Source organism: Pyrus communis, chromosome 4 (assembly GCF_041283825.1).
Source record: "Pyrus communis isolate YQ-2024b chromosome 4, ASM4128382v1, whole genome shotgun sequence".
NCBI classification, from domain to species: Eukaryota; Viridiplantae; Streptophyta; class Magnoliopsida; order Rosales; family Rosaceae; genus Pyrus; species Pyrus communis.
The window spans coordinates 24,179,873-24,207,207 of NC_142568.1; the positions used below are offsets into that span (position 1 = coordinate 24,179,873).

The following is a 27,335-nucleotide window of genomic DNA, read 5'->3' on the forward strand; positions in this document are numbered from 1 at the left end:
TCACCAAGATCGGTGCTCTGATGCCAACTTGAATTAAGAATTTGTATATTGCATTGATTTGAATATTGGTACACAAGGTAAGACTTTATACAGAACCTACATGCTATTCTAAGTAAACAAATCCTAGAATAAAGCTAATTATATTTACATCATATAACCACTCTATCCTAAGAGTTGACAATTTCAGAAGCTACAACCACTCTCAATCAAATCGTGTGATTTCTTTTCCTTTAACACATCTGTCATGCGATAATTCTAAGTCGTGCAAGCAAGTCCTTAGAATTTTCTTATGATTTGATGACTCGACACGTACGACCAATGACAATGCGACGTAACAATCCCTTTCATATCTTCAAGCCGATAATTCTGACTAGAGCACAATATTGCTGACCTTGACAAGTTTGGACATCAATATGAAATTCACGCCAAACCTAATCTCCATTTTTTTTTTATTTAGTCAAGGATCAAAGAGCTCAAGCTAGCTTGCTTACTTATGGCTTGCTCTAAGATTTCGAAAGAAAAACTAAAACTCCATTAACCAGATATAATGGAACTGTTTTCTTTCAATTATTTCCTCTATGCATGCCTGTGTGTGTCTCTATTTTATCAACCAGCACAGGCTCAGCAGGAATACATCAACAACACACAGTTCAACTGCTCCAGTAACCCTGCCATATCAAAAGGGTACCTCTGTGATGGCAGTGTCAAGTCCTGCCAGTCCTTCGTCACGTTCAGATCGCGGCCACCCCATGACACCGCCATCAGCATCGCCTCTCTCCTCGCCTCCGAAGCCTCAGAGATTGCCTCAGTTAACAATGTTTCAGCAAGTGACAAGATTCCAAGCAACAGGTTGGTTGTAGTTCCAGTTTCTTGTTCATGTTCGGGCAATATCTTCCAGCACTTCTCTCCTTACACCGTGACAGAAGGCGATACGTATTATTGGACGGCCCTCGGCACTTTCCAAGGCCTGACTACATGTCAGTCTCTGATAGGTCAGAATTACTACGACCCTGAAGAGATTCCGGTGGGAGCAGTGTTAACAGTTCCGGTGAGATGCGCTTGTCCAAGCGAAAATCAAACTGCAGAAGGGATTACATCCCTGCTGACATATATAGTAGCCATGAACGATACAGTTACAACAATCGGAGAGATGCTTGGGGTCAACAGTCAAAGTATACTGGAGGCAAATTTGTTGTCACGGGACAGCATTATCGACCCTAATACAACTGTTCTTGTTCCCCTCAAAAGCAAGAAATGCCCTACTTCTGATGGTAATTTCGTTGCAAATGGGAGTATCCTAGAAAATGTCGATTGCATTCGCAACGGCAAAAAGTTTCCGGCGAAGTTGGTCACGCTGCTAGGTATATATATCTATCCTCTATATCTTACACAGTCTAGCAGGCCGATGTACAAAAATGCATCGATGTAATTAGTAGTAAAATTATTCATTACATGTCGTATTTTATTTTGTCACGTTTCAAATGTCGGACTTTACATTCTTCTAACAACTATGTCTGTGTGGAGTACTCGAATTTTCAACTTGACGTGAGCTAATTGGTTTTTTCTTTGTTGTCTAATTTACTTGACAGGTATTGGGATTGGGTTTGCATTCATATGCGTGTTCCTTTTATGCTACTATTTATATCAATGCCTGAAGAGAAGGAGAACCAAAACCCGTAAGGAAAAATTTTTCAAGCAAAATGGGGGCTTCCTGTTGCGAGAAAAATTCTCATCTTATGGAATTAGTAGCAATGCTAAACTATTTACTGCAGAGGAGTTGGAGAGAGCAACAGATAACTACAACGAGAGCCGGTTTCTAGGGGAAGGAGGTTATGGCACAGTTTATAAAGGGATGTTACCTGACGGTACCATAGTAGCGGTTAAAAGGTCTAGGGCGATAGACGAAAATCAGATTGAGCAATTCATCAATGAAGTTGTCATTCTAACTCAAATCAATCATCGAAACATCGTGAAATTGCTTGGTTGTTGCTTGGAGACGGAGGTTCCATTGCTAGTATACGAGTATATTTCTAATGGAACTCTCACCCATCATATCCGTCAGAAGAAAGACTCCACCGAATCATCACTTTCGTGGGATTACCGTTTAAGGATCGCTTGTGAAGTTGCCGGAGCAATAGCTTATATGCACTCAGCAGCTTCAATCCCCATCTATCATAGAGACATCAAGTCGTCTAACATACTTCTAGACCATAACTACAGTGCTAAAGTATCCGACTTTGGGACTTCCAAATCAGTTCCCCTTGACAAAACTCACTTGACGACACAAGTACAGGGGACTTTCGGGTACATGGATCCCGAGTACTTCCAATCTTGTAAGTTCACAGACAGAAGTGATACCTATAGCTTCGGAGTTACGCTCGTGGAGATACTAACTGGACACACCCCATATTCTTTTGCAAAAGATGAAGGAGAAAACCTGGTTGCATCATTCATTTCATTGACCAGGGAAGATGAACTCGTTCAGATTTTGGATCCTCAAGTGGCTAGAGATGCAGATGTTGAGCAAATTCGCACGATTGCAGAGCTTGCAAAGCGGTGTTTGAGGCTGAATGGGGCAAAGAGGCCTAGTATGAAAGAGGTATCAACAGAGTTGGAAGGATTGAGGAACGCTCAAAGATGCCATGAAACGTTCCAAGAAGATCCTATAGAGCAAAGCATTGATTTCCCCATGGAAATTGAATCTGCATCGCTTTGAATTCGAAACACAACTATTTTAATTTGCTTCCCTAGTTTTTGGTAGTTCCATTCAGTACGATGTAACCGGGATTTGTAAGTTAATATTTTGTTGAAATTTAGCAAAGTCGTATCAAATTTTTTAAATTTCTGAAGCTGCGGTCTAGTAGTATTATACTTCTATTAGTGGAATTACAGAGACTAAAACTCGTTAACAAATTGCCTGACTAACAAACTGTGTACACCACCTTTGTACGGCTTCCCGTAAACAAACAGATTTCCACCTGCCAAGCTACCTACGATCATCAGATATAGTCTCTTCAGAAGAACCATCGCTGGCTATAATAATTACGTCTTCTTGTTTACCGTCACGACGAGAATGATCCCTTCTCTGTTTCCCCGTCCCAAGTCCTACCGATGAGTAGTTGAAAAGAGGAGCATTTACTCTTAAACCACCACATGTAACCTTCATTTCATTCCTTGGTGCCAAATGTGATTCCCGACGATCAAAACCAGCAAGGGTGACATTCAACCTGTCTGAATGAGCAATTGATGAAACAGTTGAAGGCACATTTGGGGGTGGAGAAGCAACAGCTTCTCTGAGCCAGTGGGGCAAATTTCCCTGTGCTCCAGTGCAAGTTGTGGGGACATCAGTCGATAATAACTCACCCCTCCGAATTCTTCTACTTCTATTTAGAATACTAAATTCATCATCTTCATGTGTGTCCCTTCCCATTTCAAAACGTGATGTCCTCTTTGTGTAACCAAGAGGCCTCCGGTGGTTTTCATTGCCATTGTTGCAAGTATAAGCCGACTTGAATAGTGGCCTCCTCGAGACATCACCTCCTCTACAAGCATCAACATCGCCAAGTGAAACTTGGGTCATGTCTGCTGTATTTTCTTTCCATATTCCTCTTTTTGGACCCGAGAAATAGTTGCATCCCAATTGGGGAACACAAATGCCACTAAAAAGTTTTGATTGTTCCTCTTCCCACTGCTCAGCTAAGTCCCTTTCCACCCTCCGTGGTGAGAAGTGCAATCTTGGATCCCTTAACATAGCATTCCAATTGTCCCGTCCATATCTTCTCACGCCCATCCATAGAAAATCCAACTCTTCTTCAGACCACATGGTATTATATGGCATATATTTGTCATGAAAACCACCCTTTTCATTCAAAGCTTTTACTTGGCTTACTACACTGTCATACATAAGCTTGTGCCTCAAAACTGATGATAAACGGCTTGAAGAAGATTGGAGCGCTGCATCTCGGATGAATTCTCTTGTTCCAATGATGGAGTTCAAGAAGGGAGATGTATTGAAGCAGGTATTGGCAGCACATCCTGCAAATACAGGTTTTTCTGTTAAGGATGGACCCAAAAACATAGGAGATCCTTGTTTTGGTTGATCATGTTGGCCTCCCAACTGAAGAACTTTTCTCCGTTCTGTAGCTATAGAAGCAACTACCTCAGGATGTGTTATCACAGGGCAAAAAATGTCACTGGTTTTTTCTTCTGGAAACAGCTGAAATGATATAAACTAAAATTATTTGGCAGGCAAACTAATCCCAAATATTCAAACAAGAAGACTTTCAAAACGTACCTGCAGACATTTATTTTTGGAAGTATATTCCTCGGAAATCAGAGAACCAACTTTATCATCATCATCTTTGCCTCTGGCACCAACTTCTAAAAATTCAAATCTATCTCTGTGTAATTGTGAGGCTTGAGTTTCCACTCTTCCAGTTCTCTCAGCCAACATTTGTGGAGGAGACAGTTTATGTAATACAGCGGCATGATTTCTGCTAGTAGAATCCAACGAGTCCCCCACAGTTTTTGGCACATCAGCGTCAGGTTGCTTAGCAGGACTCAAGTTTAAGTCAAAATTGCAGTCCACGGTGCCGCATGAATCTGCTAGTAAGAATGTCTTGTCAGTTAAAATGGAATGTGAATTAATAGTGTTACTGGTTCAATAATGCATGCCTAGAAATTTATGAAGTCTTACCAGTTGGGATAACAGACAGGTCCAAGTAAGGAAGTGATCTGCCTAAACGAGGGATTTCTGTCGCTTTAAGATCATCACTTGACAAAACTTGAGCTTCGTCTATGGAGTGCTTCAAATCTGTCTCATGATTTACTGAGCAGTTTTCAGGGGAAGTTTCGTCACATGAAGCGGCATTAGCACAAACAGAATTACTCAATTTGGTTACCAATGAGCAATTGTTTTCCACAGGCACAGATTTTCTTTGTATATCAGACTTATCTGTATCCTTTCTTCTTTTTTTCCTTCGGCAGAAAGTAATCAACGGGGCAGTCGACTTGGTCTGCACAGCTGAATCACCACATGAGTTGTCTACCTTATTTTTAGAGAGTGAATCAGTGTCTTCCAGGTTTGATACATTCAATCTTAGTGATATACCAACACATTTAGAGCCACTTTTTCTTTCAAATGATGATGATGATGATTTCGGTCGGACAAAATCAGTAGTCATTTCAGTGGCATTCCCTGTCAACCTGCAAACTAACCTCCCTCCAACATTACTATCATCAACCAACGCTTCACTATTAGTATTTGAGGATGAGCCAACTTTCTGGTGACTTGACTTATTCTCCAATGATAGGTCCATAGAAGACGATCCATACGCATCCCTTTCGGAGGGACCCTCATTGAGACTTGTCAGAAATTTATGGGAATTAATTGTCAATTGTCTCGGCTCAGATACTTTAACTTGTTTCTTATCCTCCAGTCTGCTATAGTCTTTGGCTGAACGCTCTTCAATCAAATGAACTTGCAAGTCTTCTCTACATGGAGAAGTATCACTCGGAGCAACAAAAAGAGCATCATGGCACTCATGTCCCTCTACAAGATCTTTTCTTGATTGCCGCTTTCGCTTGTACGTTAAAATCACGTTGGTCCCTGACATTTAAGCTTCTCAAGAGAAATCTTGCAGCAATTCCAAACCTTAAGACCCCATCCAAAAACACACTTCTACAACACGAAATATCTAGTTCTTCCACTATTCATTAACATTTACAACACAGAAAAACCTGCAAAAGTTAAGGAAGAAGATCTAGTTAACTAAAAAGCAATTTAAAACTCATAAAACACAAGTCAATGACAGATGAAGGCAAAAGATAGATTCCCATTCTATTCCCAAATGGTGATCAGTTTCATAGGGACTGCAGCAGATACCAATGGTACTTGACATTTATAAGCGCTAATATTTGCTAGCTAAAAGCATTTAAATTTGAAAAAAGAAAATCTGTTTAGAATAGTTAAAAACGAGATTTTTGTTCCCACTTCTACTTTTCATATATTCCGTCTCTCTTTTTTCTTCATAGTAATGATATTCATTGTCATCAAACATAGGCCCTATAGTCCATGCCTCCATGTAGAATTCGACTACTTTACTGTAAATCCTTAGTTCTATATGCTAAGGAAGAGCTGCCAATTCAGAATTTATCCAAATCCAAAACCGAAACACGCACACTTACGCTACCCAGCACACGAAAACCATACCTGTTTCCAAACAACACATGCTATACCAAATTAAAACCCATATAACATTCCAATAACACAACTTTTACTTTAATATTCCACTTTGAATTCATGAACTTCAAGGAAAAGCTCAAAATTCAACCAAGAACATAACTTTTACTTCAAGGGAGAGCTGGAAATTCAAAATTTATCCAAATCCAAAACCGAAACACACAAACTTACACTACCTAGCACACGAAAACCATACCTGTTTCCAAACAACACATGCTATACCAAAGTAAAAACATAAAACATTCCAAGAACACAACTTTTACTTTAATATTCCACTTTGAATTCATGAACTTCAAGGAAGAGCTCGAAACTCAACCAAGAACACAACTCTTACCTCAAGGAAGAGCTAGAAATTCAAAATTTACCCAAAACCAAAACACACACACTTACACCACCTAGCACACGAAAACCATACCCCTTTCCAAACAACACATGCTATACCAAATTAAAACCCATAAAACATTCCAAGAACACAACTTTTACTTTAATACTCCACTTTGAATTCATGAACTTCAAGGAAAAGCTCAAAATTCAACCAAGAACACAACTTTTACTTCAAGGAAGAGCTGGAAATTCAAAATTTATCCAAATCCAAAACCGAAACACGCACACTTGCGCTACCTAGCACACGAAAAGCATAGCTGTTTCCAAACAACACATGCTATACCAAATTAAAAAAACATAAAACATTCCAAGAACACAACTTTTACTTTAATATTCCACTTTGAATTCATGAACTTCAAGGAAGAGCTCGAAACTCAACCAAGAACACAACTCTTACTTCAAGGAAGAGCTAAAAATTCAAAATTTACTCAAAACCAAAACCGAAACACGCGCACTTACACTACCTAGCACACGAAAACCATACCTGTTTCCAAGCAACACATGCTATACCAAATTAAAACCCATAAAACATTCCAAGAACACAACTTTTACTTTAGTATTCCACTTTGAATTCATGAACTTCAAGGAAGAGCTCGAAATTCAACCAAGAACACAATTTTTACCTTAACCAAAACCCAACACAAAAGCATACCTGTTTATAAACTAAACATGCTCCACCAAATCAAAACCCATAAAACATTCCAAGAACACCATAAAACATTCCAAGAACACAACTTTTACTTAAATATTCAACTTTGAATTCATGGACTTCTCTCTAAGCTTACAAAATTGCAGAGAACTCCATGTCCTCTGGCAATTCGAGGGCGATTTACACACATTTTCTCACATGGGTTTGCTAATTAAACACCCAAAATGTTCCATTGAGCAGCCAAGCATCATTCCCGTTTAAATTTTCTAAATTTGTTTTTGTTTTCCAGCATTAACCTCGTTTTCCACGAAGCAATTGAAAAATTACCTCATTTTTCAAGAAGCAATAAAAGGAAAATTCTGCAATTTCCACAGACAAACATACACTTGAATAGAAAGCATCAGATAAAAAAAGGGAGATGGATCAAACCGGAGCTCAGCGAAAAAAACGACGTCGAAGCAGTGCACCCACCGCCGGTGAGACCTCTGTTTTTTGTAGAAAAATTTGAGTGCTTTGCTGTTCCTCAGTAGAAAGGCAGAGGGGAGAGAGAGAGAGCATCTATCAGTGAGTGTGAAGTGACAGAGTGACTCATCGAAACGTTTCTTCTTTTTTCGTCTTTTTCGGCTTCTAATTTTAAACGTCTCCCAACCACGAGAGAAGGAACACAGTGACTTTTTAATTTAATAATATAATATAATATCTAATTAAATTTATTTTATATAAATTGCTCTCTTATATTAAAGAATGATTAATATCACGTTTAATGTGAGTTCAAAAAGTACAAAAAATTGTACACTATACATAGATCAACGTATGATAAATTATTAATGTGAAAGAACATCCACTTAACGATCATGATAGGGTATACTACGAGCTCATTTGAAAGTATTTTTAAATAATTAAAAATGCTTTGAGTGAAAAAGTTTTTTAAAACCAACTTTTAGTAAAAATTTAAGTGGATTTTAAAAAAAACATTTTTAAGGGCTTTTTGCAAAAAATACATATCTAACATTCGGTCAAAAAACACATAATGCTTTTGGAACTCAAAATCAATTTTATTAAAAGTGCTTTCAGACATTTTAAAAGCACTTTTAAGGAACCCTATAACGGTGACATATTATGAAAATTGTAGAATAGATATATAATATTGTATACCAAACGTCAATGGATATACTATCCTCAATATCGTGAGAATATGCTCATGTCATATAAATTTGTTCTCTCTATCTTGCACGGTTTAACATTAGTTTGATGTAGTTTAGTCAAAAGTGATGTTATCCACACACTCATTTTTACCTCCTACACACCCTTTATTAATTTTTGTGATTTAATTTTTTTCGATTCATTTGATTCGATAGTTAAAAATGAAGAGTCATCATATATATATACATATATACATATATAGGTATGTGTGTGTGTGTGTGTGTGTGTAAAACAACGTGCACACATTAACGTCCAAACTAGATGAAAATAACCGAAAACCATGTAAGGTTGGTTCCTACTCAACCAGTAATCATCTGCCTAAGTACACAAATTGCTCTGAATATTTGAATTTAGGCTAGCTTCTTGCCATTGAACAATGAGAGTTCAACCCCAAGAAAACGTGTCAAAGTAGAGCTCAAAACTTTCACAGAACACTGTGCGATACAAATTACAGACGATTTATACATCATACAAGTTTTCAACTTTTTTCCCCAGAGTGCTGCACCCGGACAGCTGAAATCCGATCGTGTAAGCGGGACTCAAATGCATCAGTATGTAACTTACATGTATGGGAGGAGAGAAAAAAGGAGGCTCAATACTATGAAGAGGTACACTTAAGTAAGATATAGAAAGAAGAAGAGGGCAAGGGAGAAGGGAGAGAGATGTAGAGGTTAGATTTAACGATGTAAAGGCAATATGCCCCATTGGTGCAGAAACCCTTCCCCGGTGGTGACTTCTAGGACCAGAAGAACCACCACTGCCAACATAGCTGCTCTTCCGTTCCAAGTCTCGGCACTTTTTGTCCAACCCCATTCCCAAACTGTCACAGGTGCCGGTAGCTCCCTACGCTGTGAATCATATGTCGCTAACAACTCTTCCACACTCCCAAGTGGAACTAAAGACTGCAATAAAATACCCGAAACCACCATCCAAAGACAAACAAATGAAAACTGATACTATAAAACAGCAGGGGCAAACAAATGAAAACTGATACTATTAAGTCAGCTTCTGCCACCACCCATGCACTCAAGCACGCAGACGGCACACACAACACAACATGGTTCAGGAGAGAGTTTACCTGTCGAGCTTCAATATGTGAGACTGCCATAGCTCCAACATATGGCAAGCTCTCAATCACCGCGTCTGCCAAGTCGGAAATGAAGGTCGGTTCACATCCTAGTGCAGGAACACGCCCCCAGATATCTATACCAGATTTCAGAGCCAGTTCTTTGTACTCAACATCGATTTCTTCTAGAGTTTCAATATGCTCACTGACAAAGCTGTGGATCAGGCATCAAACTTTAATGACACGGAACTAATTTCCACAACTCCTACGTATGTTCGAATGTGGAAGGGGTTTAATGACACGGAACTAATTTCCACAATATGAGAGAGTATGCAGTTAATATACAGCTAGCAATGGGGGAAACAAACGATGACAAAAATTACCTTATTGGGACTGCCAGCAACCTTTTAACTCCCTTCTGCCCAAGCTCAATTATTGTCTCATCCGTGTAAGGTTTTAACCACTCCACAGGTCCAACTCTGCTCTGTAAGAACATTCACTAACTATCAACCAAGTCACAGAGAATATATCGTGGATGTATAAGACAGATATGGAATAATAAACAAATCTAAACAAAAAATGATAAGTACATGATATTTGAAAAACCTATCCCTATTCATGAAAGCCCTAACGTATCCCTATTCATGTTTCCTAGGATTTATTTAGATATTATTTCTGATTTTGAATTAGTATTTTGTTTTCTTGTTTATCAAGGATCACTTTCTGATGTACTTCTTTAAGAAAAAAAATCTTAAGTATACATGTGCATAAGGGGCTACAACAACTGCTACTTCTTTTATTTACATAAATATATTGTCCAGAATTGCTTTGCACTCTTCCACCTCTCCATCACTGCGGACTCACATGTCACAACTCAATGGCCACTGCATCTGCACTAAGCAAGTTCTAGTTTCCCTTTCTTCTCATATATTATGATGTTTTGATTCGTTTCATGACTCTTCTCTTCATTTGAATGTACTTACCAGATGGTTTGGAATTTAAAAGACAAAAGGAGCTCTAGATAAAGTGAACTTTAACTACTGATAGTTCTAAATGTGAAGATAATTAAAATCAGATCAAATTAAAAGCACAAATGCACCTGATAGGCAAGGGTGTACGCATTAGTTATTTTTCTCGTTTCCAACTCTTCCATTATCAAATCTATGCATTCCTCCATCTCCGCCTTGTATGGATCACCAGCCTCTTCCACATATGCAAGTGGCACCCCATGCGCGCTAAAGAATATCATTACCTGCAATGCACATTACTAAATAAGCACACTAACATTTACAACAGGATGATATGACAAGTAACTTCGTTTTGGAACTTCAGTGTCAGTAAGAGAAAAGCTACAGCAGAACAGAAAAAAAATTGAATATCATACCGCACATTTATACACCATAACTGTAGTCTCCCGCAGCACTAAAAACTTGCTACAGTAACACTCAACCGCTAAGAAACCACATCCAAATGTGTCATTTTATAATAGAAGAAAGGAAAGTTACAGCGAGATAGCATGCTTTTTGAGGCAGCCTTGTTTGAAAACTTATGAGCAAACATGGGATAATAAGACAATTCCCAATATACCCCACTAAATAGATATTAAAGGAACCTTTGGTCTGCCATGAGAATTGTAAAACCCTATGAGGTAGTTTTTCTTTCATTTAGTTCAAAATGCAGGATAAGTAACTCACTTAGAGACATGAAAATCAATGCAAAAAAGAAGGATTTAACAGTACCTTCTCAGGGCTGTCAAAACGCTGAAGCTCTTTTTCAATCAAATTTGCCATTGCTGTTATGTACCCTTCACGCTGGTACCAAGATGGTATAACTGTGTGCTGCATGTTGACAAGATATTCATCCTCCCTGATGAACTTATCGGGTCAGTTTAAAGATTATAATTTGAGGCACTGATATGGGAAAACATAGTTAGAGTTAGACATCACCGGAATATACTCTCCAAGAGCCGAAGGCTTGAACCACTAGTCGATATTGAAAATTGCGGATAAAGTGGAAGGACAACAAGTTTTGTAATTCCATCTCTTTTTATCTACAACATATTTTTAAAATCAATAACCAGATCCATGAACTTTTAACCCCAATCAAAAATCTAAATCTCATAACACATTTGCATGTTACCTGTGGACTTAACCCAAGACTTGGCAACAGTGCGGAACAACCATAATTATTAAGTGGCACCATAGTTAAAGACAGAAGAGCATGTCTCAAGTAATTTGTGAAGCAAAAATTGAAGTGGAATGATTCAACAAGAACTATATATTTGTTTATTGTACAAGACAACGTAAACTATAATAAGTACATAACTCTGATATCATTGACAGATACATCGAAAATCAAGATGAAAGCATACCAAAATACCTCTTCTATAGCTTCTTCAGTAAATGGATGCCAATAACGCATTCCCACGTACACTTTTGCCGAGACATCCTTCGCATAAAGGGCCTTCCTCAACTCTTCTGCCTGAATGAAGAAAAGAGAACCAAATGAAATTCAGATTAGACAGCATTTCCATCAAGCTCAAAGCGCTACACTTTCTACGATATGCATGCAATTTAAGTTATTTAACAGAACTTGAGGTCAATGTGAAGAGAAAGTTAGAGAGTTCATGCCTGTGCATCAGTTATTCGTCGCAGAGGAGAGCCGCCACCAATGGAGGCGTAGCCTTCTTTACTCTTTGGCGCCCTCAGTGCGGATATAAACTGCGCCAATGGCTTCTGAAGAAACCGAAACAACCTTGGCAGTCTAATGATATCCTGCCCATTTTTCCACACACATTCAAAATCACTACCCAATACAATAAGTTTCAATTTAAATCCACACAAATTAAAGTTACTAAATTCAAATTCACACACTTAAAATTTACTAAATTCAAATTCACACACTTTAAAGTTACTAAATTCAAATTCACACACTTTAAAGTTACTAAATTCAAATTCACACACTTAAAATTTACTAAATTCAAATTCACACACTTTAAAGTTACTAAATTCAGAAATTAAACTCAAAAAATCCCGAAAATAAAAGCCCGAGGAAGTTACCGGGTCGGCGAAGAGGTTAAACAAGAAGGGCTGGACGTCGTCGAGAGTCTCGGGCCCACCGAGGTTAAGCAGCAAGACTCCGACTTTATCATCGCCGTTGATCGGCGTCGTTGCAATATCCAAAGTTTCCGACGCCACCAACGCCTTTAGCGGTGGCAGGGATTTCCGAAGCGAGCTCTTGGAGAGCAGCAGAGCGGATTGCGTCGAGGAGTATCTGGCCACGACGCAATTTCTAGCTGGAGCTGCCAAGGTGTGACTGTGAGAGGCACAGAATAAACCTCCGCGCCGCGGAAGGCGGTGGTCGACGGAGGAGGAGATTGTCCACGGTAGCCTTGCTATGGATTCGGCCGCCATTGTTCGAGGCCTCGACTGAGAGTGAGAGGGCAAGTTGCAGAGTGTACAGAGCAGAGAGAGAAGAACAAGCGGTAGGCGTTTGGCTATGGGTGCTGAGTGCGCCGTTAATACACGTGGCGTGCTTGGAGCCACTCTCACTCACTCTCTCTCTCACTTCTGAGGATTTGAATCCCCATTCAATCGGGTTTGAATCGGACCCGTGACGCTCCCATCATTTAATCCTACCCGGATTCGCGGTAAGAAAAAAAAGGACTTTTTAACTTTAATCCTTTAAGAAAATTTGAAATTTAAGATAAATCTAGTGTTAGATTACATATTGATTATAATCCCTTAATGTATTTTTAGTTCGAAATAATTGGTGAGTATTTTATTTAATGTCTCACATTAAGGGCGATGTATTCAATTGAGAATTTGAAAGACTTTAATGGATTTTTATAGAGTTTAATTGATTTGTATAGATTCCATATAAAATTTTGATCTAATTCTCTCAAAATCTTTTAGGGAGATGTGAGATTTATGGATGCTTAAAATACACTACGAAATCTCTCTAATTCTCTTTAATTCCTCAACTTTCTCAAATTCTTTAAAAATCAATTTCTAATTGAATACACATGTAATGTTATAAACTTCTTTAAAATCCTAATTGAATACACCCGGATTTCTAAGGATTTAAATAAACTATCTTAAAATTCTAATTGAATACATTTTGAATTTCAGAGAATCACTTAAAATCCTAATTGAATACCCCTAGATTCATTAAAAGAATTAAAATCACTCAAAATCTCAATTGAATACAGTACACTAAATATTTAAAGTTATTAATATACAAATTTTAAATTTTTTTTTTTTTACCAAAAAAGAGTTTTTAATTTATTAATTTTATTTAACATTCTTCAAACTTAAAAGACTCAATTAATGTACCTATATGTGTGTACCGAAATGTATTATATTGAACTAATGTATTTAAATGTTAGTACTGAAATATATATACCAAAATATATGCACAAAAATGTATTATATTAAATTAATGTACCTAAATATGTGTACCGAAATGTATTATATTGAATTAATATACCTAAATGTTTGTATCGAAATGTATATACCGAAATGTGTGTACCTAAATGTATGCACCGATATGTATTAATGTACCTAAATAAAAAAAACAAAGTACATGGAAATATATTGTATAACAAAAATTAATTTATCTAAATGTTTACAATAAAATATATTACGATAAATGAAATGAAATGAAAATAAAAATTATTATGAAATAAAATTAATACATTAAAAATTAGGAAGGAAAAGAGAAATAATTAAAAATCAAAATATAATTAATAAATGAGGTTATTAATGTATCAAGAGACTAAAATTAGATTTTGATCTTATTCAGAGTTTTAATCCAAAAGTCATATTTATTAAAGATTAAAATGAAGTATTCTGAAGAAAAAATAATAATAATAAATCTAACGAAAAACTCACAGTACTGTTTACTATAATGAAAAACCACATCTTTACACTAAAAAATTAAAGTCCTTATCATTATTTTTCCCTTTTCGTCACTTTCTCTTTTAAGAAAACTAATGAAAATGATTTGAAAACCTTGTATTTTAACTTTTAACGATAAGGACAAAATAAAAGGTAAAGTGAATAGTATCAAAATTAATTTTTTAGTATAAAAATATAATTTTTCGTTAAAATAAATAATACTAAACTTTTTGTTAAAGTTTCCAAAATACGAGCCATTTTTCCCGGTTTGGTCGGTGGTTAAGTCGGGTTTAATACTGTATTTGGCGCCCTCTCATCAGGATACGTGTCAAGTAGGCAATTCCAACTCTTTTCCCTCCACGTGACATCTCCGACTGCTCCAACAACTCGAGGCAGAAAAAACATTCCGGTACCTTCCCCATTTATCGCCAAACCTCGAGAGAGAATCTATCTCTCGCCGCGAATCCATGATGGAGTCCTCTGCCGACGACCGCCGGAGCCATTCCGGCAGCTCCAGCGACATGTCCGTCTATTTCAAAGCCGAAGTCCCTCCCAATCCTAATGACGAATATGCCACCGCTTCCTCAGGTGCCGTCGTTGCCTTCTTAGTCTTCTTCTTCATAAGCATTGTCTTTTTCGTAATTTTGGTTTCGAATTTGTGGAAAAATGTGGATTTCGTAGGGAAGTTGGAGAGGGATGTGCAAACAGTGAGAAATTCCGGAGAATCATCATCCGCCGTCCGTACATCGTCCGGTTCGAGTCAACTCACTGCGAGCTCAAGATTGAGTCAGAACCAGGCGTTGTCTGTGACTCTCGCCAAGCTCTTCGATCAAAGAACTCCTTTTAGAAAAAAGGTACTGAATTAAAATTTTTTAAGTTTTTCAAATTTAATATTTTTAGAATTTACTACTTGAAATTTCTAGGATTTAATTGGAACTTCTTTGAAATTCTGCAGCGGAAATATATAAAGCAGCTGGCAACAGTGAAAGATGACGGAACGGTGCAATTTGACGTTCCGGGAGATATTAAGCCACAGTATCTGGATTTCGGAACTGGAGCTGCTCACAGTGAAGCAGCTTCTGGTGCAGAAGCTTTCGGCGAAACAGAAGCTGAAGTTCGAGATATTCCTCCGTTGCAAATTGTAATGCTTATTGTCGGCACGCGAGGAGATGTGCAGCCGTTTGTTGCCATTGGAAAACGTTTGCAGGTCTTGCATTGATTTGCTTTTAGCTATTTAGAACTTATCAGTAAAATGTTTCATGATTTTACGTGTAATTAGTTACTTAGCAATGTTGACATCATTTGTGATCTTTTGCTGGATATATGCTCGTGTTCGGGTTTCTTAGTGTTCTCTGCTGGTGATTAATTTTATGATGACAATTGATGTTGTTTCAGTGAAATTTCAGTCGTTTTTCGATTTATTTCTTGGTTTGTACCTGTTCGTTATTGTGAGAAGTGTTCCATGACATTGATTTCTGGATTCAGTGCAACGCTTTCGATTTGCTCACGTTCATTTACTTTCTTATGCGCGTTGTGTTCATATAAGCATAAATAGATATAATTTTTAGTTGAGTACTTTGAAAATTTGACTTTTCATTATGGAAATTTCAGAGGCGATGAGTGAAAAGAAAATATAGCTCTTCTTGGGAAGCTTATCCCTTACTTTATGTGAATTGATGGATGTGTTTGCTTGCAGGAATATGGCCATAGGGTTAGGCTAGCAACTCATGCAAATTTCAAAGATTTTGTCCTTACCGCTGGGTTGGAGTTCTATCCTTTAGGTGGAGATCCAAAAGTTCTTGCTGGTTGTAAGTGCAGAATTTGTTTTCTTTTTCGGTACCTTGCATACTTTAATGATGAGTTTTTGGTCTGGTTATTTAATCATTTGGTAATTGCTAAAATTCTTATTTTGCAAACTTATTTAGACATTGAGGGTGTAATTTTCATGTACCTTGTTCTCCTTGTTTGGATCATCACGAAATAATCTTGGAAATATAAACACATAAGTTCAGGATCATTTGTTTGTATGTTCCTTAACAAAAAGAAAAAAAAAAAAAAAAACACAAATGTAACATGCCCGTCTTATTACGGGTTTTGTATTGATGCAATGCATTTGTTTCTTTACAGATATGGTCAAGAACAAAGGTTTCTTGCCATCAGGACCTTCTGAAATATCAATTCAGCGACATCAGTTAAAGGAAATAATTTTTTCTTTACTTCCTGCATGCAAGGAACCTGATCCCGATTCCAAAGTTCCATTTAAAGCAGACGCAATAATTGCCAACCCACCGGCCTACGGTTAGATTTCATCATCTTATTGTATTTTTTTGGGTTTTCAAGTATCAATGGAATTCTTCAAAAAGTTGAATTTGCGGCACAATATTTGGCTTTAAGTTCTAAGAGCACAAGGTGTTTGTATGTTTGTGGTTTTTATTATCGTTGAAATAATTGAAGAATCTTTCATCACATATTGATGTGTTTAAGGCATCTACCACTGACAATGGTGATGGATGCATGGGATCATAGCCTCAACCACTTGAAATGCTCCAAAACTCCCATGCCTATGTTCTTTGGAGATAACAATTACGAGAAGATCTTTATATATTATCTGCATGGTTAACTTTATATCCAAGGAAGAATGAATATTTATGTTGTTTGAAATCATTTAGTAGACTCCTAACTTGGCAAAACACTTGTCCAGGGCACTTTCATGTCGCTGAGGCACTAAAAGTACCGCTTCATATATTTTTCACAATGCCGTGGACGTAAGTGTTGTCTCCTGGGTTAAATCAAATGCTGATATATTCTGCTCAATGATTATCTTGTTGCATATCAATTTCATCGTCCATTGTCCATTTTGGTGTGACATAATTCTCAACCACACACAGTTGATTATTCGGTATATGGACTATTCATTGCATATATATGTACTTTAAACGTACTGATAAAAGAGAGAAAAGCAGCAAATCATGAAATATTCTTTGTTGTTTGATCAATCACTTGATAATTATTTACCTTTTATCAGGCCGACAAGTGAATTCCCCCATCCTTTATCTCGTGTCAAGCAACCAATTGGATATAGAGTGAGTCTCATATGATATCCTTTTCTACCTTACTGATTGTGATTATATTGATGCTTTTGTTTGCCAGGCCTATATTATGTAATTAAACAGATTTTTTTTTTCTTTCCAGCTATCGTATCAAATAGTCGATGCATTAATTTGGCTAGGAATTCAAGACATGATAAATGAGTTTAGGAAGAGAATGCTGAAGCTGAGACCCATCACATATTTAAGTGGAAACTATAGTTCTCCTCCTGACGTGCCCTATGGGTATATATGGAGTCCTCATCTTGTTCCCAAACCTAAAGGTCGTATATTTTAAATCTTTTTCTTTCAGATGAAAACTTTGCATGTATTGACTTGATATGAAGTCACAGATTCTTCGATGTTAAATGAACTGATATTGAATGTCATAATGGAAAATTAATTGGTTAGAATTTCTTGCTGAAGATATGATAGAGATACATGGTCATTTCAAAATACTCATAGTGGTTGCGAACTAGATAAGCTTTGTCATGATACATGGGCCTCTTGTTCCAGAAATAGTGTGCTAATATTATTACACAAGCCTCCTGGAATTTGATTTGATAGCGTAGAAATATACTAGCTTGACCAAATGAGAACACAGTATGCTGATTATTTGCTAATATGCTTTGGTTTTCACTTGTCTGGCAGATTGGGGACCAAAGATTGATGTTGTTGGGTTTTGTTTTCTTGACCTTGCTTCAAATTATGAACCCCCAGAGCCACTTGTGAAGTGGCTTGAAGCTGGTGACGAGCCTGTCTATATTGGATTTGGTAGCCTGGTGAGTTTTTTCTTTGAAGCTTTTTCTATTCATTTTGTTTCCTCCATACACTAAAAAACTACTTGTTTAATTCCAATGAAACCGTAATAGCCAAAACCACACATCACCACCGAGTGATCGCCATCATGTTGGTCCCCCCCAACCAAGAGGCTGTGGGGGTTCTATTCATGACAAATTGTCCACTTTGCTTAGTTGTTCCATATCTGATATTAATGAGACATTTCTAATGCAGAGGATACCCGTGAATTGTATAGTTAAGGTCAGTTGATTGAACATTTATTAAATTGTCTTGCTACATGCTAATGTTTTCCCTTTGTTGCTGTATTGTAACAGCCTCTTCAAGAACCGGAGAAAATGACCGATATTATTCTTCAAGCTCTGGAAATAACTGGACAGAGAGGCATTATCAACAGAGGCTGGGGTGGCCTTGGTAATTGTAAGTCTTGATTCTTTAATAAAACAAGATAAATATATACATATAATATTATATCTATGGTTTTCACAAGCACATTGTTGCTTCTTTACATCTGAAAACCATTATATATTTGTCTTTCCAGCGGTAGAACCAAGTGATTCTGTGTACTTGGTGGACAATTGCCCCCATGATTGGCTATTCAAACGATGCTCTGCTGTGGTAAATTCTAATTTGCTTTTAGACTCATTTTGATTGTTTGAGATTTCACTGCGCGGTGTGCACAACGTCATTCTCTTCTCTCACAGTTGTGCTGAAATGGTATCTCCTTTGCAGTCTGTTGTCATTTGTCATGCATAAGCTGGACACACTTTTTTTGTCGTTGGTTTTCCCCCTTGGTTTAGCGTTTGCGTGTACTTTGTTTGCTTTCCAAATGAACTTGGTTTCAATTGGATATGGAAATTTTAGGTACATCATGGTGGTGCTGGAACAACTGCTGCTGGTCTGAAAGCTGCGGTAACTGATAATACTATTCTTGGGGAATCTTATGTTTGTGAATGATTTAGTGGCTTATATATGGGTGATACTCTTGTGTTCTTTTTAGTGTCCGACTACAATTATACCATTCTTCGGGGACCAGCCATTTTGGGGTGAGAGGGTGCATGCCAGAGGTGTAGGTCCTGCACCCATCCCGGTTGAGGAATTCTCGCTTGACAAGTTGGTTGATGCCATACGCTTTATGTTAGATCCAAAGGTATTTACCGTTTTCTTTTCTAACCTCAAGTGATTCACAAATGTCGATGCTTTGAATTGTCATTTTTTCATGTAAAATTCTCACACCCGCACACGCAGTAGTGTAACAAGTACATAACTTCTCCATTGAAAGGTTAAAGAGTGTGCCGTAGAAATTGCGAAGGCCATGGATAACGAAGACGGGGTCACTGGAGCAGTGAAGGCCTTTCATAGGCACTTTCCTTGCAATAAATTCAATGATGGCAAACCCGATCAGTCATTGCCAGCTAGAAAAGGGTTATTATCTATCAGGAGATGTTTTGGCTATTCCCACACATGGTAAGTGTAGGTTTCTTTAACGTTACACCACCTCCATTGCCTCACCTTCTCCATCGAAAGCATGTTAGTATCTTTTCGCTTGCAATAGTAGAATACTTGTTCGTAATAACAAATCAATGTACTTGTTCTGTTTTGAGATTAACTGATGACAAATCAATCTTATATTTGATATAAATAGTTCACACATTCATCCTCGTGTTGTCGGAACTCCTTCGTAGAGTTTGGTTTGATATTCCTGGATAAATTAGGATATACTTTCATTTTTATGTTTATTTGTTACTTAAATTTACTGGACGATTTAGGGTTCCTAGTTTCCTGGTTGATAGGATTTTCCTTGTCGGCTTGGCTGCTGCTTGCTCTCTCTGCATTGGATTGCTTCTTCAGGTTGTGGGTTGGTTTTTGGCTGAGTTCTGATTGCTTTCTCGCATAAAATTTGTGTGTTCGAGTTCCTCGGGTGGGTTCAGTTGCTACTAGGCAGGTTCTGGCTATTGGCTCTCGCTTGAAATTTAACTTAGCATCTGCTAAAATGTAGTAGCTTCAGATAGACTAGGATCAGGTGACATTTGATACGTTCATCAGTATGTTTCGTCAAGTTAGCTAACTACTGGAGTAAGTCCTTCAGTTCGTCGAGAATTCCGAGCAAATGATCCTCATTCATATGAGAAACAAAGTAGATTGCCAGATTTACAGAGCGCGATGACTCGTTGCGGGACTTTACCAACAATGCTGATTAAGAACTATATTGATGAGTTGAATATGCTTAAAATGCACTATAAAAACACATTTTCTTTCTAAGTTTCGCAACCCTTTTCTGTGGCACGACCGCCCTCTCAATTTATAGCATTATCTACAGACCTCACATCGTCGAACGTAAGATTTAACCGAAGCACATCAAACACATCAGAACGTAAACTAATCAAGGATGAGCAGAAGAAACCTCACCTTCCTGACCAACTAAAGAATCCCCTTTTGGGACACCGCCGGGCGTGTCCACTACAAATGAAGGCGTCTCCAATGTGGGAACTATCGGAGGTTTTATCCTCCTAGTGACTGTCATCCTCAACCCTTCCGTCGTGTGAATGGTGGCTCCCGTTGTCATCTTGACCTGCTCGGAGAACCATTCGTTAGATAGAATCATAAAAAACTCCTTGTGGTTCTTCACAACACCACCAACAACTACCGTGTTTAAGAATCACGCTTCGAAAAGCTCCGGTTAGGCTATAAATAATACACGCACGAAACAACACAGGGATACTTGCCTCGGGAGCGCCTAGTGCCATTTGGAAGTTAAATCGTTGAACAAGCATCGAAAGAGCTACAACAGTCTGGCAATCAGCAACGTGAAAGTTTGTAAACGGTCATCGTGAGAAGCATGCAAAAGTAAGTGTTTCTCATTCACCAAGTTCAAATATTTACATTACCTCGAATGTGGCAAACATGTCACCTACGCATTTCCGTGGTCCTCCACCAAAGGGCAAGTAACTGAAACAATAACTACCAGAGTCATTCATCTGTAAAAAGACATAGATACTTTACATGAAACCTCAAGAGAAAATCTAATCCTCAATCCCATCTCAACGAAGATAGCACAGAATAACTTCAAGTAATAATAACAACAAAGTCTTATCCCACTAAGTGGGGTCAGTTGTATGAATCCTAGAACGCCACTGTGGTCGGGTGTTATGCCAAGTCCTCCGTTAGCTCCAAAACAGAATAACTTCAGACGTAACTTAAGAAACTTAACATTTGCAGTAGTAGCCCATTTTATAATTTTATGTCACATTTAAAACCGAGAGCAATGGCATTCCAGTCATACAACCGACCCCACTAAGGCTTGGTGGTGGTGGTTGTTGTATGTTTCACATTTAAAGGTTTAATGATACCAGACAGTATCTTGTGACATGAATCCGATTCATGCAACAGGCAGAGAGAAAAATTACCGAAAATTTTGGTTCGTCTCATTTGGATTGGGTCCATCTAATGGCCATCTTTCCGGATAAAACTTATCTGCATCATCCCATTGTTTTGGACTGCGATGCAGATTCCAAGTACAAATGAATATATCCTCATTCCTGTAAATGAAAATATAATTAAGGAATTAGTTTTTGCATAGTAATATTCAATGTATGTGTTGTTCTAAAAGCAAGCTTCTCCAATAGTATCAAATAATCCATACATGAAACCCAAAAAAAAACCGTGAATGCTAGGTACGATAATTTCACACTATCAAGGAAGAAAATTTTCTTTTGAAAAATAATATGCTCGTTTAAGAAAGAATCTATCAACAGATCCCGGGTATGACCTTTTAATAGGGAAGTCTCCAAGCTTGTCATCCTCAAGAGAACGACGAATTAGCACTGGTGGTTGTGGGTAAAGCCTTAAGGACTACATAGGAAGAAGGAAGGTCAAACCAAAAACAATCAATCGTATTGAAAATTAATTAGAAGGTTAGCCTTCTAGTCATTCTGAGAAAAGATGATCTGCTTACTTCGTTAATCACTCGAGTTGCATACTTGAGTTTTTTCATGTCTTCAATGGTTGGAAATCTGTCGCCCAGAACGGAATCAACCTAAGAACATGAAGTGTTATAATTAAAAAGAAACAGTATGATATAGGCTAAAGTATTTATGACTCCTATCGATTCTTCTTGTAAAAATATGGATGCATTAATATTAAGACATTAACATACCTCCTCTTGGAGCTTGGCCATGACCCTAGGTTCCTGCAGGCAGTAAAAAATTTAGCAAGCACCCGAGATTTACAAGTTGTTGTATTTATGCACTTCAAGTAAAAAAATCCGTATTACGATGTTCTAAAGAATATAAAATTGAGAAATTAGTTCCATTACCAAGCGTCAAATTTGCTACCTTGGAAAGAAGATAAAACGTCCATGTTAAGACTGCAGCTGATGTTTCATGTCCAGCTATTAGCATTGTCATCAAGTCATCACGGAGTTGCTTGCTAGAAACCTACAAACAGTGGAGCAAAATGTTCAACCATATGAGCTAGTGACGAGCATGTCTGATAGTTTGTGGTTACATACATCATCGCCAGATGCCAAAAGGAAATGGAGAATACTAGGATCTTGTTCATTCATGTACTCCTCATGAAACTGTAGCTCTTCTTCGTCTACCATTCTCTGCAGACGACAGATGACAGATGAAAAATGAAAAATAAAGCAATAATGCACCAGATTAGCAGCCTTGCCCAGCCATGTATGATCTTGAAGGAAAATACATACGTGTGAGTGTGATCAGAAACATGTTTTGCCAAACAATTGAGATGGCTTTACCTTGCAAATTGCTATCAAATCATCCAGTGTAGTATTAATTAATTTGAGGGCTGTTGAGACTTTTCTTTGTCGTGGTGAAATGTCTTTCCATATTGGGATCTCCCATACTGGTATTGGTGAAATACTACGATCTTCTGATTCTCTCAGGACAGTGTAAACAGCCTGCTCTAGCCAAAATAGATTGACACCAATAAATGATCATGAGAATCATTGAAGATAAGTGGATGCGAAACAGGAAAGAACCTCGTATAACTGGAACTAAGACAAAAGGAATGGAAAGGAGTACCTCGACGATCCCAGTGTCATTTGTTAATGAATCAAAATCATAATTAAAAAGTGCCTTGCCAATGATATCCAGTGTCAAACGGGAGAAAAGTGACTCCATCTCTACATCTTCCCCATCAGATGCAGCAGCATCTAGCTTTTGGCAAAGCCTGTCTGTAGCTTCTCCGAAGAGATTAATCATAGCTGTTACATACTACAGTTACAAAATAAGAAAATAGATATCAACAATAAGAATTGATCAATTAAACGAAAGTTACAAATAGTTCCTATGTCACGTGTCAAGGTTTACATTTACACTTACAGTGAGGTAGCTTCAAATTGCATGAGAAAATGAACAAGCTCATAAGATTCTTATGTGCAGTTTTCTTAATAATCATGTGTGTTTGTTATAAAGAAAGAGCATTATTTTTAATATATGAACAAAATCAGTACGCTCTTCAAACTTTTGAAGATTGGTTACCGTATACAATATTTTAATCTTAGAAACTGCAAGGAACAATTTGGAGGAGTTACCATTCTAGAGAAAAACTGAATGCCTGGCATCAGAATTTCAAGGTGCACAACACCTTCTCATGCAAGTAACAATTGAATTTCTCGGAATCATTCTAATTCCGGTTTCCATATCAGAGATCTTGGTCATGTTTAATATCCAACTTTTCCCCTGTACTACAAATATAGATATGCAATTTTAAAAGAGGTTTTGTCCTGGGGATGCCTTGCCCGATGGTTTTGCTATTGGAAACATTGAATTTATGAAAACAGAGACAATTTTCCACAAGATTGAAAAGGTGCAACTGAAATAGAACGGATAAGAACGAACTACCTTCTGATGCAATGCAGGAACTATAGCACGTCGCCGTCTGCGCCATATTTCACCGTCTGCTGGAATGAGACCAGTCCCCATGACAAATTCTAGAATTTCAGCCAAGATTCCCTGTGCACAAAGTATCTATTAATTGAGAGAGAGAGAGAGAGAGAGAGAGAGAGAGAGAGAGAGAGAGGGAGAGAAAGGACAGGAAAAGAAATTAACAAATTGATTAACCTTTGAATAAGCCTTTGAATTCTCCCTTAATATATGTTTGGCAATCGCCGGATCAGAAACTATCAAAAAGGACTGCAGCAAGAATCAACAAGTAATCCACTGAGAATAGCAACTTTTTTAATCGGAACAATGCATTAAGTTTGAGGTCTAAATTAGAAATAAAAACCTTTGGTCCAAACGTCAGCCTGTAAATTCCACCATATGTGAGGTAAAGCTCATATAGTGGGATGAAAAAGGCCTCACTTCGAATGGCACTGATCGCTTCTTTTGCCTCTGGAATTTTTGGATAGTCTTCAGGTGCATCAGCCCAGCTGAACAAGAAATCTAGTATCCCCGTAGGAACACCAACCTTCGACAAACCGCTCTTCAATTGAGATGGAAAACTAATTACAACATTCAAGAGACTCAGAGTTACGAATGCATAAACACAAATGTGGATGTATAATAATATAAAAGTAAAGGTTCCCCAGATAATAATCTACTTCCACAAATCCAACAAAAGAAAGTAATAGACTTTCTTCAGACAACTAAGAACACCAAAAAAAGTTTTCGACTATTCACCACCAAATACATAACATCTAAGTAAAATTGAACGTATACATCTTGCTTTTGCTATAATTTAGTATAATCAAAATTCATTAAACAAACTACTAAGCAAATTTGATCGTAAGCAGCTGAAACTTCCACAACAGATCAAAACTATACGCAGAATTTCAATCACTACTAATCATTTACCCAGATTTCTCCACTGTGAATTCTCCTGAGGCAATCCGAGCAGAAGGCTCGGCGCGCCGCTTCTCTTCCAGCAACCGCTCCTCGGTCTTCACACCGATGTCGATAGAATCAGGCTCTCTGCCATTAGAAGTGGAGCATGTAATCGTGGACAACCCAAACCTTCCTGCAAAACCCACCAAACTTATCAGCCAAAAAAGGTACGAATTAAGCAAAAATAAGCTCAAAGATCGGAACTTTCAGGAGAAATGGACCTCTCTGTTTGGTGGGTCGGAGTCCGTTGGAGTGGAGCTTGGCCTGGAAGGTTTTGGCGGGGACGAACTGCAGCAGAGGAATCGTGGCGGCAGCGGCCATTGGCGGTGTCCCTTCAGCCGTCCGGATTGGGGGTTAAGGAAGAGAGGAAGGGAGGAGGAAGAAGAAGATGATAATCCAGAGGCCAAATATGGCCGTTTTCAAGCGCAACAAGAAGTTGGCAAGAGAGTATCTTTTGGTTGGGTTCGCGGTTAGATACCCGCCCATTAAAATCCAATTGCGTCGGGATTCGGTATCTTCTCAACCACCCATAATTCGGTTTCTTTGTCCTATCTCAAAAGTCAAAATATTCTTGTCATTAAGGCACTAATCTGTTGTTTTGTTTTGAAACAAACCAAAATTAAATAATTTATTGCAAAGGCCACGGTGGCTAAAATGGCTAGAATGGATGTGTTCCTTACTCCGCATTCGAATTTTTTTAAAAAAATATTTTGTAGAGTAAAATTTAGAAGGATAATGTTTATATACACTCATCGGGACTTATTTGTCTATCCACTTAAATTAACAAATATTTACTGTTTGAATATTATAATTGAAATTGTGGAAACTAACTTCTCACTCTGTATATGAAAAAAAGAAGTGATATTTACATATTATATTGAAATTCTCACTCACTTCTTTTTTTTTATAAATATTAAATCGAATAAATCAAACGGACTAACCGGCGAAATTATGCAGAAATGTGCAAAAAAAATGTGTTTATCTTCACAACCAGAAAGGCCACTACCTAATGATATGTCCCTAATGATTATAAAGAGACTATCACCAGTCCCAAAAAGGGGCTAAAAACACTTATTATTACTAAGAACACTATTATTCAACATTGTACACAGAAAAGTATAACTCACTTGTTGATCATCAACTACGTAATGCATTTAACATTGCAAAAAAAAAATCACCATGCATACGTACGTTCTGAATTATAGATGCGAGATGACAATTTGTTATGCAAATTAAACATGCAATCAAATATTCACACCAATAAACAAAATAATTAATTAACCAAAACTCAACTTAATATGTCTATAAAGAAAATAACCGAACAATTAGTTATCCGAAAATACCAATAAAAACCATGCAATGCAAATATAGTTTCCAGAACACCAATGTATATGATATTGGGTCTCACATCCCTTTCCGGGGTTCTTCATTTTATTACTACTAAATAAAAATCAGACGACAACTTTTCTGCAACTGCGGCTCCAGCAAAAATATAGCAATTAAACTCTTATTGTTTTGTCCCGCATTGCTCTTATGGCTTATCATTCTCCCCCTGCAACCACAAAAAAATAAAGCTTAAAATATTAATATATTTGTTATTAGCTATTTTTGAACTTAATTAATTGGTACGTATAAACCCTGATTACTGTAGAACTTAATGAGAATACCCACCATTTTCACGCCTCTGCTGAGCAAGAAACATTCGCAGATGCGGATCAATGGGTAACCCCATGGCTTCGTACTTCGGATCATACAGGGAGTTCTTGATCGCCCTGCAGGAAATTATACATAATTAATTGGAGAAGATTACTGCTGAATATAGAAAGTACACATGACAGTGAAAATAGCATGCATATGAAATTAATTTAACCAATGAATTTGATAATAAAAGATGATTAATAATTAATTACCTAGGGGGAGGAGCTGGAGCACTGTTGCTATAGTTTGGAACTGGAAAATTCATGCTCCCTTGCCAGTTGTTCGTTGGAATCTACGTATATGTAATGGAGAATATATATCATATCACTGATAAAATGAGACAAAACGAAAAATCACTAAATTAGATTAATTAGAGTAGTACGTACCATTGCAGCAGGCCTCTGAAACTCTCCCGCCAGCTGGTCGTACGCATTCACGTTCGTAAAGCTCGAAGGCATCCC

General features: G+C 37.6%; 5 protein-coding genes across 8 annotated transcripts; 2 read left to right on the top strand and 3 right to left on the bottom strand.

Moving 5' to 3' along the window:
* Positions 1 to 363: 363 nt before the first annotated feature.
* Positions 364 to 2,849, top strand: LOC137721706 (putative wall-associated receptor kinase-like 16). The gene is made up of 2 exons (XM_068460732.2): positions 364 to 1,361; positions 1,590 to 2,849. Exons 1-2 carry the CDS (start codon positions 548 to 550, stop codon positions 2,714 to 2,716), a joined length of 1,941 nt encoding a protein of 646 aa, XP_068316833.2. The 5' UTR covers positions 364 to 547; the 3' UTR covers positions 2,717 to 2,849.
* LOC137721705 (uncharacterized) lies at positions 2,813 to 7,881 on the bottom strand. 2 transcript variants are annotated; one of them, XM_068460731.2, is made up of 4 exons: positions 7,704 to 7,881; positions 4,697 to 5,739; positions 4,295 to 4,602; positions 2,813 to 4,216 (listed from the first exon to the last, which is right to left on the bottom strand). In XM_068460731.2, the coding sequence occupies exons 2-4, from the start codon at positions 5,613 to 5,615 to the stop codon at positions 2,987 to 2,989; spliced, it is 2,457 nt and encodes an 818-aa protein (XP_068316832.1). In that variant the 5' UTR covers positions 5,616 to 5,739; positions 7,704 to 7,881; the 3' UTR covers positions 2,813 to 2,986. The 2 variants fall into 2 exon arrangements, with proteins under 2 accessions (XP_068316832.1, XP_088549282.1); XM_088693156.1 differs by having other exon boundaries at positions 4,295 to 4,605; positions 7,704 to 7,841.
* Positions 7,882 to 8,814: 933 nt separating this feature from the next.
* On the bottom strand, positions 8,815 to 13,177 carry LOC137721710 (ferrochelatase-2, chloroplastic). Its single transcript, XM_068460736.2, has 9 exons — positions 12,603 to 13,177; positions 12,174 to 12,317; positions 11,923 to 12,024; positions 11,490 to 11,593; positions 11,283 to 11,409; positions 10,643 to 10,795; positions 9,927 to 10,027; positions 9,556 to 9,757; positions 8,815 to 9,379 (listed from the first exon to the last, which is right to left on the bottom strand). Exons 1-9 carry the CDS (start codon positions 12,954 to 12,956, stop codon positions 9,155 to 9,157), a joined length of 1,512 nt encoding a protein of 503 aa, XP_068316837.2. The 5' UTR covers positions 12,957 to 13,177; the 3' UTR covers positions 8,815 to 9,154.
* A 1,587-nt stretch (positions 13,178 to 14,764) lies between these two features.
* LOC137721707 (sterol 3-beta-glucosyltransferase UGT80A2) lies at positions 14,765 to 20,587 on the top strand. Of its 3 annotated transcripts, XM_088693158.1 has the most exons (15): positions 14,765 to 15,029; positions 15,123 to 15,295; positions 15,397 to 15,648; positions 16,138 to 16,249; positions 16,569 to 16,739; positions 17,143 to 17,206; positions 17,467 to 17,524; positions 17,634 to 17,811; positions 18,179 to 18,309; positions 18,643 to 18,745; positions 18,867 to 18,943; positions 19,190 to 19,237; positions 19,326 to 19,475; positions 19,608 to 19,792; positions 20,119 to 20,587. In XM_088693158.1, exons 1-15 carry the CDS (start codon positions 14,909 to 14,911, stop codon positions 20,204 to 20,206), a joined length of 1,911 nt encoding a protein of 636 aa, XP_088549284.1. In that variant the 5' UTR covers positions 14,765 to 14,908; the 3' UTR covers positions 20,207 to 20,587. The 3 variants fall into 3 exon arrangements, with proteins under 3 accessions (XP_088549284.1, XP_088549283.1, XP_068316834.2); XM_088693157.1 differs by having other exon boundaries at positions 14,786 to 15,295; positions 20,119 to 20,481; XM_068460733.2 differs by lacking the exon at positions 20,119 to 20,587 and having other exon boundaries at positions 14,787 to 15,295; positions 19,608 to 19,982.
* On the bottom strand, positions 20,506 to 25,692 carry LOC137721708 (protein LUTEIN DEFICIENT 5, chloroplastic). Its single transcript, XM_068460735.2, has 16 exons — positions 25,398 to 25,692; positions 25,147 to 25,309; positions 24,578 to 24,794; positions 24,412 to 24,483; positions 24,193 to 24,303; positions 23,371 to 23,562; positions 23,085 to 23,246; positions 22,836 to 22,931; positions 22,660 to 22,761; positions 22,482 to 22,514; positions 22,281 to 22,361; positions 22,095 to 22,177; positions 21,733 to 21,864; positions 21,214 to 21,274; positions 21,052 to 21,117; positions 20,506 to 20,897 (listed from the first exon to the last, which is right to left on the bottom strand). The coding sequence occupies exons 1-16, from the start codon at positions 25,495 to 25,497 to the stop codon at positions 20,709 to 20,711; spliced, it is 1,860 nt and encodes a 619-aa protein (XP_068316836.1). The 5' UTR covers positions 25,498 to 25,692; the 3' UTR covers positions 20,506 to 20,708.
* Positions 25,693 to 27,335: the final 1,643 nt, after the last annotated feature.

Coding starts and splice junctions, on each gene's coding strand:
- LOC137721706 (XM_068460732.2), top strand. CDS start 548: ATGGAACTGTTTTCTTTCAATTATTTCCTCTATGCATGCCTGTGTGTG. Junction 1,362..1,589: donor GAAGTTGGTCACGCTGCTAG/GTATATATATCT, acceptor TTTACTTGACAG/GTATTGGGATTGGGTTTGCA.
- LOC137721705 (XM_088693156.1), bottom strand. CDS start 5,615: ATGTCAGGGACCAACGTGATTTTAACGTACAAGCGAAAGCGGCAATCA. Junction 4,606..4,696: donor CCTGTCTGTTATCCCAACTG/GTAAGACTTCAT, acceptor CATTCTTACTAG/CAGATTCATGCGGCACCGTG. Junction 4,217..4,294: donor CCAAAAATAAATGTCTGCAG/GTACGTTTTGAA, acceptor ATATCATTTCAG/CTGTTTCCAGAAGAAAAAAC.
- LOC137721710 (XM_068460736.2), bottom strand. CDS start 12,956: ATGGCGGCCGAATCCATAGCAAGGCTACCGTGGACAATCTCCTCCTCC. Junction 11,410..11,489: donor CTCTTGGAGAGTATATTCCG/GTGATGTCTAAC, acceptor TAAGTTCATCAG/GGAGGATGAATATCTTGTCA. Junction 10,028..10,642: donor CGTACACCCTTGCCTATCAG/GTGCATTTGTGC, acceptor ATGTTCTTACAG/AGCAGAGTTGGACCTGTGGA.
- LOC137721707 (XM_088693157.1), top strand. CDS start 14,909: ATGATGGAGTCCTCTGCCGACGACCGCCGGAGCCATTCCGGCAGCTCC. Junction 19,238..19,325: donor CTGCTGGTCTGAAAGCTGCG/GTAACTGATAAT, acceptor TGTTCTTTTTAG/TGTCCGACTACAATTATACC. Junction 19,476..19,607: donor GCTTTATGTTAGATCCAAAG/GTATTTACCGTT, acceptor CTCCATTGAAAG/GTTAAAGAGTGTGCCGTAGA.
- LOC137721708 (XM_068460735.2), bottom strand. CDS start 25,497: ATGGCCGCTGCCGCCACGATTCCTCTGCTGCAGTTCGTCCCCGCCAAA. Junction 24,304..24,411: donor ATTCAAAGGCTTATTCAAAG/GTTAATCAATTT, acceptor CTTTGTGCACAG/GGAATCTTGGCTGAAATTCT. Junction 22,178..22,280: donor CAACTCGAGTGATTAACGAA/GTAAGCAGATCA, acceptor CTTCCTATGTAG/TCCTTAAGGCTTTACCCACA.